The sequence below is a fragment of the Primulina huaijiensis genome, chromosome 11 (assembly GCF_012295235.1).
Source record: "Primulina huaijiensis isolate GDHJ02 chromosome 11, ASM1229523v2, whole genome shotgun sequence".
Taxonomy (NCBI): Eukaryota; Viridiplantae; Streptophyta; class Magnoliopsida; order Lamiales; family Gesneriaceae; genus Primulina; species Primulina huaijiensis.
Window position 1 is genome coordinate 6,498,628 of NC_133316.1, and position 11,382 is coordinate 6,510,009.

At 35.4% G+C, this 11,382-nt stretch overlaps 1 protein-coding gene and 1 long non-coding RNA gene across 6 annotated transcripts in view; both read left to right on the forward strand.

Annotated features, from left to right (window-relative positions):
• The window catches only part of LOC140987502 (uncharacterized), a 35,962-nt gene extending 25,443 nt beyond the window's left edge, over window positions 1-10,519 (forward strand). The window contains exon 3 of the long non-coding RNA XR_012177143.1: window positions 10,236-10,519. This is a non-coding gene — a long non-coding RNA (uncharacterized lncRNA). The remainder of the gene's footprint in view (window positions 1-10,235) is intronic.
• Window positions 7,044-9,175, forward strand: LOC140987434 (uncharacterized). Of its 5 annotated transcripts, none has more exons than XM_073455932.1 (6): window positions 7,044-7,182; window positions 7,278-7,343; window positions 7,739-7,860; window positions 8,260-8,330; window positions 8,411-8,497; window positions 8,593-9,175. In XM_073455932.1, exons 3-6 carry the CDS (start codon window positions 7,752-7,754, stop codon window positions 8,857-8,859), a joined length of 534 nt encoding a protein of 177 aa, XP_073312033.1. In that variant the 5' UTR covers window positions 7,044-7,182; window positions 7,278-7,343; window positions 7,739-7,751; the 3' UTR covers window positions 8,860-9,175. The 5 variants fall into 5 exon arrangements, with proteins under 5 accessions (XP_073312033.1, XP_073312035.1, XP_073312032.1 ...); XM_073455934.1 differs by having other exon boundaries at window positions 7,742-7,860; window positions 8,593-9,174; XM_073455931.1 differs by having other exon boundaries at window positions 7,044-7,343.
• Window positions 10,520-11,382: the final 863 nt, after the last annotated feature.

The following is an 11,382-nucleotide window of genomic DNA, read 5'->3' on the forward strand; positions in this document are numbered from 1 at the left end:
CAAATCATGCGTAGGATAATTTTTCTCGTAATATTTCAATTGACGAGAAGCATAAGCTAGAACCTTTCCACATTGCATCAGCACTGCACCAAGGCCCTTCTTTGACGCATCGGTATAAACAACAAAGTTTTCTGTACCACTGGGCAGTGTAAGTACCAGAGCTGTCGTCAATCTATCTTTCAACTCCTGGAATCCACTTTGGCATTCATTGGACCACTCAAACTTCACACTCTTCCTCGTCAGATTAGTTAACGGCAGGGCAATTTTGGAAAAATCTGAAATAAAACGATGATAATAACCCGCCAAACAAGAAAACTACGTACCTCTGATACAGTGGTAGGGATAGGCCACTTCTATATCACCTCGATTTTTGCTGGATCAACAGCTAAACCATCCTTCGAGACAATATGGCCCAAGAAAGAAATTTGTTCCAACCAGAACTCACATTTCTTCAACTGAGCATACAACCTTTTCTCTCTCAACAACTGAAAAACAACTCTGAGGTTCTCTGCATGAAGCTCTCTGGTCTTGGAATAGATCAATATATCATCGATGAAAACAATGACTAAGCTATCCAAATACGACTTGAACACCCGGTTCATAAGATCCATGAAGACTGAAGGAGCATTAGTCAGACCGAACGACATAACAAGAAATTCCTAATGACCATACCTGGTCCGAAACTCCGTTTTAGGGATATCAGACTCCTAACTTTCAACTGGTGATAGCCAGATCGCTGATCAATCTTCGAAAACACTGTAGCCCCCTGCAGTTGGTCAAAAAGATCATCTATCCGTGGTAACATATATTTATTCTTGATCGTCACTTTGTTGATTTCTCTGTAATCAATGCACAGCCGCAAAGACCCGTCTTTCTTTTTGACAAAAAGAACCGGAGCTCCCCAAGACGAAGAACTCGGCCGTATAAGACCTTTATCTAATAGATCCTGCAACTGCGTCTTCAATTCTTTCATCTCCGTCGGGGCCATTCTATACAGAGCTTTGGAAATAGGAACCGTTCCGGGAACTAGATCAATCATAAACTCTACATCTCTGTCCGACGGTAAACCCGGCACATCATCCTCAAATACATCAGGGAACTCTCTCACAACCTCAATATCATTAACATTCAACTTCACAATTCTATCCGTATCAACAATCGAAGCCAAAAACCCATCACAACCTCTAAACAACAACTTCTTAGCCTCAAGACATGAAATAAAAGGAAGGACCAGCGAAGTACCTGCACTGGTGAGCAAACTTTCCTTATTATCATCATCTGCAAATTTTACCGTCTTGGCAACGCAATCAATCACTGCACGATAAGTTGATAGCCAATCCATGCCAAGTATAATATCAAACGCAACCATCGGAATAACAATCAAATCGGCATAAACCACTCGCTCATCAATTTGAACAGAACACGCATACATAATAGACGTCGGGCATAACACATCCCCAGAAGGCAATACAACATTAAACTGGAGGGGAAGAACAGAAGGAACTAAACCCAAAGATCTCAAAAATAGTTCAGACATAAAAGAATGAGTAGCATCTGTATCGATCAATGTCATAGCTACTCTGCCTGAAATTAAGATAGTACTAGAGATCATAGAAGAATCAGGGTTTATACCTTCCTTCGTCATGGTGAAGATGCGACCCTGCACCTTCTCTTTACTCGATCCTCTCGGACAATCCTTGGCGATATGGCCTGCAGTACCACATCGATAGCATGTGTGAGTACCAAACCTGCACTCACCCCTATGAGGCCTACTGCACTTGGGACACAACGGCTTCTCTGGATCAACTGGGACTGTCAAGGCTTTAGAACTCGGTTCTATCTTGCCTTTCCCCTTGTAACTGCCTTTTCCTCTTTGACTCGAACCCTGACCTCTTTGAGCAATAGCCTGCTGTCTCGCCTGTCTCTCTCTAGCAATATCTTTCTCATCTTGTTCGGCTAACAATGCTTTAGCCACAATCTCTTTAAATGTCACCGCCTTAGACATATTGATGTCCCTCCTGATCTCTGCTCAGTCCTCTAATAAAATGAGCACCCTTGTCTTTGTCATTTGAGTCAATATATGGGGCAAACAGACAGCCTTCCTCAAACTTCAGGATGTACTCATCAACATTCATACCTCCCTGTCGAAGCTCTAAAAACTCAGTCACTTTCCGAGCTCGAAGTGCATTCGGAAAATACTTGTCGTAGAAAAGATCCGTGAAATCTTGCCACTTCAATGCCGGAACATCAACACCTACCTTGGTTGCATTCCACCAAATACGTGCAGCTTTGACTAACATGAATACTGCACAACCAACTCTGTCCTTATCTTCATACTTGAGATGATCAAATATCGCCTCAAGTGCTTTAATCCACTCTACAGCCACCAATAGATCAGTGCTTCCTGCAAACTCAGGCGGATCCATCCTCTTAAAAGCAGTAAAGATCCCATCAGTCCCAATTGCTTGAACCACTTGGCCTCTCCCTTGGCCTCTACCCTGACCTGAACCTTGCAAACGGAGCAACTGCTGAATCTTCTCACTGTGAACCTTGGCTTGCTCTTTCAGTAATTTGCCGAACTCGTCGACAACTCTCGATGAGGAGCTATCCTCACCCTCTGAAAATTTTCTCTTGGGAGGCATAAAAATCCTACAATGTGCTCACAAAATACATATCAACCGATAAAAATAAATAGATGCAGGAGAAGACATACCCGGACTGTTGAAAGTAGATGAAGTCATATGTATTGGTCCAAAGAACGTTGCTCTGATACCACTAAATGTAACGCCCTTGACTGATTTCATAAAATAACAGCGGAATTTAAAAATTCTCTTAAAGGATAGAAGGATTTAAAATCTCTTGACATAAATACATTTTCAATGTATACAATCAAAAGCATATACATGATCCATAAAGTGTTGATTCAAAATACAAAATATCATTTTGATCATGTGAACATGCTACAAAATATTTTTTCTTCCTTCCATCTTCTTTATATACATATGACCTCAGCTCCAGTCAACGTCCCGACTCGTCACTCTTATCTGCATCACATGAATAACTGAAATGAGTATAAAACTCAGCAAGTGGAACTCTTACATAGCAATCTGTAAATATCATACTCTGTAAAACATGACTTTGAAATCATTAAATACCATCAAACTCTTGAAATATGAAATAACATAGTATAACATGACTATAAGATGGTATTTCTCTTTTCTCTGGTGGATTGATATCTAAATAGTATCTCTGTCTCTGTACCTATATCCCATAAATTTAAATCGATTACTCTGTCGGGATATAAGCCTATGGTCGTTGATCAACTAATTTCATGCAATCTCTGACTATCTCTATATCAATCCAATAAATCATTTGAACTCTCTCTTGGACATTAAAACAAACACTTTGAATACTCTTCTCTTTTATATTCCCTTTTATACAATTGAGACATATAAAAGTCTCTAATACACAACAAAGTGTATCCATATATAACATCAATCAAATGGAAGGGAATAGCATGTTAAAACCATTGAAATACAATACATATACATCATGTGAGCACAAGGAATGAATTCCACTTACAACAAGCTTGATTTTAATCTCTTGGTACAAATCCTACAACAATAAACCATGTATTGAACCATCAATAACTTAATAATCACCAAACCATACCATAAAACCCATAAAACCAACACAATCAAAAGTTCCATACTTCTTCCAACACCACAAACCAAAGATAACTAAAACCACAAGCTTACCTTAGCTCCTTAACTCCAAAATGATCTTGCTTTCACTCCAAAAACCCAACAAGAAGCTTGAATCAAAGAGACAAAAGCAAGAAATGAGAACCCTAGCTTCCCCTTGAAGAGAAGAACCGAGAAGAGTGGAGAGAAATGAGGGAATAATGAGCAAACACTTCTATTTAATCACTTAAAACTCCAAAACACGATTTTACTGTTCACGCACCGCAGGTGCGCTAACCTTCTCACCGCGGGTGCACTGCGCCTACTGGAGCACAACCAAAATCCAAAAGTGTCGACCGCGGGTGCGCTGCTTGTCCGCGGTCACCTCACTGTCCAAACACCGTGGGTGCGGTCTATTTCCTGGCACGGGTGCAGCGTCCTCTGAAGCCAACAAAACACTTTGCAACTAAAATCGAATCGCAACGTCGCTTTTCCTCGTATTTTGGAAACACTCTCAACAAGAAAGTTACACATCTATATCTTCTCTAACCACTCCAAGTGGCCTCAAACCAATTGACTCAACATACAAATTATCATGAATTAAGTCGCAACACCGCTACAATAAAACTACACATCATCTATAATCAACGATACTATACTTAAACTTAACCAAGTAGTCAATAAACATATGAAATCTTAAACCGTACCGCTCACCAAGCTTGGATATTACACCGTCGCTACAGTAGCGACGGTTTGTGAATACTCAGTCGCTAGAGTAGCGACGGTTTCTGAAAAACAGTCGTCGATCTGGATCGGCGATGGTTTTATATAACCGTCGCTATCGGCGACGGTTTGTCTAAAACAGTCGCTATTGGCGACGGTTTAACTCAAAACTGTAGCTAATGGCGACGGTTTAGGATAAACCCGTCGCTATGATTCTATTTATACCGTGGTTCGCGAACATTTTCTTCACGCGATTTTCGCATTTCTTCTCTGGTAGTAGCGAAATGCTATCAATTTTTTCGCAGTTTCGGTTTTTTTTGTTTTGTACTAACATTTTTTGTATTAATTTCGTAGATTTGCTCGTCGGCACAATCTTCCAGCGTTACGTAGATCTGCATATCTTCGCGCACGTCAGGTTTTTAAAGAGTTGTCTTTACAGAAATTGTAATCTTTAATTTTTGTGTCATACTTTATTTACGAATTATAGCGTAGTATTTTATTTATGAATTTTAACATATTAGATTATTAATTTTGTAAATCATGAATGAGTTTTTTTGGATAAGATTGAAAACCGTAGCTTCGTTAAGCTACGGTTTATTTAAATATCTTCGCTTAATATAGCGACGGTATTTTAAAACCCGTCGCTATATGTAGCGACGGCTTTTGAAAATTGTCGCTAAATATAACGACGGTTTTTGAAAAACCGTCTCTAAATATAACGATGGTTTTTGAAAAACCGTCGCTATATTAAGCGACGGTGTATATAAAACCGTCGCTTAATGAAGCGACGGTCTCTATGTAACTGTCGCTTAATTGAGCGACGATTTATGTATTTAGCGACAGTGTTCTTCGCTAAAACCGTCGCTATTTGGTCACGGTTATTGAGAAACCGTCGCTACAAGTAAAAAAAACAGTTTAGTTATCAATGGTAAACTGGATAAAATGTAAACAATACAAAAAATTTTTTGGATGTTCGCATATTTGAATAACTTGGACATCACCCCTTTTTTGAGAATGATATTGCTAGAAGCTTCTGGAGATTACAAATTTTGCTACAAATCGATTCTGTAGGACTTTATTACTCTCTAATTGATACTCCTACTTTAGCTTACTTACCTAAGCAACATTGAAAAGTATACTAATTGTCAGTTGACAAGTAATTCGAAATGAAAATACTAAACACAAATTGATTCTCAATTATATGATGTATAACTTAAGTGTGTGCTAAGAAATCTTGAAAGCAGCTGGACTCTTGAAAGATTGAACACTTGAACTTATGCGATGAATCCAGAGAGCCTAACTGATTGATAAGTTTCTCTATTTATAAAATTTGATTCAATGGTCAGTAAAATCAAATTATATTCGTTCCAAATATATTAGTCGTTAATTTCGTCTTTATCCACTTCATTGTCCTTTCTGACAATCGTACATTGTAGGTAGTACTTGAGGATTTCTAACAAATCAGGTATTGTTGGTACGAAATACTTTATCCAATAATTCAGCTTTGCAACTTTAAGTAGTCCAACTGATTTTTCATGTTCATTTACTCAACTATCTTTTAGTTCAGTTGGTCTCCAGCTTATCAGTTCGATAGACCTTGATATCAGTTAAGCTCCATCAGATTTTGTCTTGTACTACTTTCAATTTTGCTCATTTTCCGTTCAGATTGATTTTGTATGTTAAATCACCAAAACTCTTAATATTGATCCAACAACCTCCTATATACTATTCATTGTGTGGAAACAAATTGGCTTCATGATAATATTATTTACCTTAAATTTTTATTTTAATTTATGAATTTTATTTTTTTAATAATGATATTGCTACTTATTTCACAAAATCTTTTCTGATAGAGCTAGTTCAAAATGAAAATGTATTTTTTGCTAAAAGTATTATGATTTTCAAATCTAGCTTTAATTGAATATTTTTTAAATAAAATATATAATATATGTTTACTGTGATGCACTTATAATATTTTATAATATAAATGTCTTTTTTTATATATCATTTAACTAATAAAATATATATCATTTAACTAATAAAATTTATAACTCAACAAAAAAATAAATCATTTAACTAATAAAATATGAAATATTTTATAATATAAATGTATTTTTTTTTATCGTTGGACTTATTGCGCTTATAAATATATATTTTTTTAAATCTGCATAATATAAATTACATTTTTCTTAAAGCCTATAAAATAATTAAGTAAAGAAAATCTAGTGTAAATTTTTTTTATTCTTATTAATTTTTATTTTTTATTAATAAAATTCAATGACAAAACAAATTGTTTACAAGTTCTAATTTAATTTCATCTAACGATTAATATAATGTATAAAGAACTTATTTATGTAATATATCCCATTCAAATTATTTCAATATATTATTTTATAAATATTTAATTATTTATTCTTTATTTCATAAGTGATTAGTAATTATTAACATATGATAACGATAATTTGATGATGATAATACAAATCACAAAATTAATATTTCAATTTAAAGTCATATCAAAGATTATATATTTTATCGTATTATAATTTTTTTATCACTTGTATTATATATTGGACAAGTATAGACTCACCCGTATGATTGGCCCAAAATCCGAATGAGTTATTGGCCTGCAATCATCATATTTCATTTAATGTATTGGGCCACAGTTCTAAAGCGGGGGCTGTCGGTGTGCGGCGGAAATAACGATCCGCTCAAGTTTCGTGTATTTCGATTTTCAGGTTTAGTGTCAGATTTCTAGGTTTTGCCTTTCCGATTTTAGGTAAAACGATGCTTCTTTCAGGTTTTCTGTGGACATATTTGGATTGTTGAAAACACTCGCTGATAGCTTCACAAAGGATTGTGTTTTTTTGTTAGGGTCTTGCTAGTTGGGGGAAAACATAACTGTAGTTGGAGACAAATGGTTTAAATTTGATAATTTAGGTGGAAAATTTCAGCTTAAACTTGTTTCACGACATCCAATGTGATAAAACATGTGATTGGTTATGCTATATTTGATGGAAAAAGGGCGAAACGTGACAAGTTGAAGTGACAGAAGTTTTTTTTTTTTTACTTTGCTATTCACCGGTTCTTGTTTTCGATTTTGGGAATTGTCTGTGTGTGGTTCCTTCTTGTTCTTGTGCTATTCTGCGTGAACTTCCTTTCGTTATGCATAATTTATGGTATATTTACCATGAATCTTTTTCTGAGCAATTCATGGACGTTATAATGTTTGTTGTTTGTTCAGTACGAAACGTTTTATATTTATTTGCTCTCAAATTATTTTGCTGAATTAGGCTGTTATTTTTTTTAGTTTTCCTTTCACCTTTGCAACTAAGAAGAAGGATATAAATGGCTAAGAAGGGGCAAGGAGACAATGCACGATCTTCGGCTGCTGCTGAGGATTCCAAGGAACCAATAGTGGATATCAAGTCTATCCTGAAAGATATTGAGTTTTTGGGTATTTCGAACATTTAATATTTTTTATATTCCAATATAATGTTTGTTTCATATAGTTTTTAAAATTTCTTAGAAAGTTGTTGCAACCTGACTGACCTCTTCAGCTAGAAGATGATTCCCTTTTGTATTCTTGTTACGGCGATGTCACTTCTGTCACATTTTATACGTTGGGGGAATCACTGCTTTGTTCACACTATTTTGATTTTGATTTTGATTTATTAATGAAGGTGTGTACTATTACCCCAGAAATTCGTTGTTTCAAATATTATGTGGCTCAACCTATTCTCTATTTCTCAAAACTGCAAACTAGACATTTAATAGATCCCAAATTGAGGGTGTTTTTGTTTCCAAAATATACACTGAATTAATGTTGTTACCTACTTACTTGAATGTACTTCAGAATCCTCTCATATGACATGGAAACAAAAGAAGGACTTGGAGAACAAGAAAGTAGTCTCTCTAGGTGGAAAGGTGACTTTGCTTGTCCATGGGTTGTTGCTGCATAATTTAGCTTGGAATGTTCGTATATTAACTATTTGTTTCTTTAACAGCCCCCAAAGAGGCATCGGTTACCGCTTAGAGTTTCACGGGTTGCAATGAAGAAACAGAAGGAAAGAGAAGGAAAAATGCTTGAAGAGGTTACCGCCAACATTTTTTTCAGTTTTATCCCTGGCTGTGATTATGTAACATCGTGCTTTTCAACGATGACATTGCTAAGCAGTTGTTATTTCAGAATGCCATCCTAAGAAGATTTGGAGTTTATACTAGCAGTAGTTCCGCTAAAAAGGCAGTAGAGAGGCGTCGACCAGGGGACCGAGTGTTCAGGACAATTGAAGGTCACTTAAGAAATGGCGTCCTTGATGTCAACCACCTGCTACAACGTTCCACTCCTCGAGTTAATGACAGAGACATCAAGCATGCTATTGGTAAAGGGAATAAAAAGAAGGGCGGAAAAAAGGGAAAGGGTAAAGGAAAATTTGGCGGTAGAAAACGACACTAAAATTGTCATTAACTGCATGATCGCTAATCTAAAAAATGGAGAATAATTTTCTCAGTCCACCATCGAAGGGAGCATTTAGCCTTGCTTTTCGGTTGAAAATGTCTGTTCAAGTTTTATTCTTCGTAGCAACCAATACTTGATCCTGAAATTAAGTCTTAAATATTATTTTATGTGTCCTAAACAAACAGAGCATAACCATGAATCGTTTGAGCTTTTCATTTGTTAAGGTATTATACGTTGATGTCTTGAGAACGCTCAATTTATTTTCGTTGTATGTATGTTCAAAAAGCTTCATGTTCTGATCCCAAGATTTGGTGCCTTGGAATAAGCTATATCTCTGCCAAGAGTGAGCAAAACATTGATTCAATCGGTTATTCTAGTGCATTCTGTTAATTTAGTTCGTCAGTTCGGAAGTGTGGTTTTATTTTTAAAAAAGCATCTGTAGGTTTGGTTTGGTTTCAGATTTTAGCATAAAAGTCAGGTTAAACTAAACAAATGGACTTTTATATGTATAAAAATATAATATTATTAATTTTTTGATTATGTTTTAACCGGTACTTGTCCTTAATACCAACACCATTGGCTATTTAAATTTTTTTTATTTAAGTCGTTCTGTATGGTGGTGGACTTGTGGTCTTCTGGAGTTAGGAATTGAAGAAAAGAACGAACACCGGCTCGCCAAATCGGTTCAAGTTTTCTGTTTCCATNAAAAAAAAAAAAAAAAAAAAAAAACCTCGTATGCTTCAAGTCCCCATGATTTTATTTAAAAACAAAATTTGGATTTTTGTTTTTTATAATCCAATATAATGCTTTAAGGCCTACTACTTTGAAGGATCAAGCAGATATTTCTATTGAGAAGAAGGATATATTCATAGGAGAGCACTAAGCCTAAAAATTTCCCTTCCCCAACTGCCCACTTCCAAAGTCAATCCTTACATTAAAAATTTGTAGAAAACTCGACCTTTTTGTTTCCTCTTCTGTTCATCTGTGGCACTGTAAATTACTACAAGCTATTAATTTTACAAATATTGATGGCATCAACTAAGTACCACTCTGCATCTTCTCCATTACTTGGCCATCTTTTTCAAGAATCCTTCACTCCACAACCAGGTATTTTATACCCTTTCAGTTGTATTTTCTTTTGTGTGTTTGTGCTGGGACAAAGTGGGATGAGAGTGACACTCGTCTTGTTAGAAAATAATGCTTCAAATTGAATTTTTTTGAGCTCCAAGAGCTACTGATTAATGATTATCACGTTTGAGTCCTTTTTCTTTTCTTTTCTTTTCTTTTTTTTTGCTAAAGATTGAGTATTTAGTGTAATTCTGTAGGAGGAGACATGGGGGATGACAATGAGTATAAAGTAAGCGAGTTGTCAGAGTCAAACGCTAAGAGTGCAAATCTTTCTGCAAGAAAGAAGGAGAGAGTGAAGCTCCCTGATTATGCTGATGCTTATGGTGGCAATAGCATTTGCCATATTAGTAAATTTTTTAGCCATCTTTCTGGGATTGAAGCAATCTTGAATAGAAGGGTCTTGCAGAGTTGTGAGTCCCTTGATTCCAATGTTTATAGGTAATTCATTATTATATTTTCACTTCATTTTTCTTGATGTATGATGATATTATTAGACTGGACACATAAATTGAACGTAGTAAATGATAGCATTTTTTGCGACTGTTTGAATCCACCCGTCGCCATTTTTTGCGACGGTTTTATTTACCGTTGCCTTTGGCGACATTATATTTATGTCCGTCGCCATATTAGGCGACAGGTTTTTTACCCGTCGCCATGTGCGGCGACAGTTTTAGTCGACCGTCGCTGATAACGACGGTTTTTAACAACGTTGCTAATAGTGACAGTGGCGCACAAATTGTCGCCAATCTAGATATGCGACGGTTTTTCAAACACCGTCGCTATTAACGACGGTTTATATTAAAACCGTCCTCACTGGCGACGAGTTTTGCAAAAATCGTCGCTATGGTTCTATATATGCCGAGTTTCACGAAAACTGTTGATTTGTAACTGTCATACAAAAATTGTACCAAAATAAACGAAAATTAAAATCTAATATATCAAAGCCAAATTTTAAAATTTGGTTTACGAAAACAAAAAAATTAGACAAGTTATTGAACCAAGAATTAAATTTTTTTTTGTTTTTGTTGTACATTTTATAATCCAATTGTGAATATAAAAATATATTATTAGTAAACTACCAAAAGACATCGAGTTAGTGTAACAGAGAGTATTTATTTCACATTTTTTTTAATTAAAAAAATATTAAAGAGTGTAAACCATAGTTTCTTGCTCATCTACTTCAATAATCAAAACCATAGTTTCTTGCTCATCTACTTCAATAATCAAGTTAAGTGAAAAGAGCTTTCGATTGAGATAATCTTTTTAATTTGTTTGTGGGTGTTAGGGAAAACAGTTTGTTATTGTTGTGTATTAAACCTACTCAGATTTTGTTCTAAATATATTATTACTGAGATTTCGTTCTAATTTTGAGATATTGATAATAAAAACATC

Coding starts and splice junctions, on each gene's coding strand:
- LOC140987434 (XM_073455931.1), top strand. CDS start 7,752: ATGGCTAAGAAGGGGCAAGGAGACAATGCACGATCTTCGGCTGCTGCT. Junction 8,331..8,410: donor TAGTCTCTCTAGGTGGAAAG/GTGACTTTGCTT, acceptor TTTCTTTAACAG/CCCCCAAAGAGGCATCGGTT. Junction 8,498..8,592: donor AAGGAAAAATGCTTGAAGAG/GTTACCGCCAAC, acceptor TTGTTATTTCAG/AATGCCATCCTAAGAAGATT.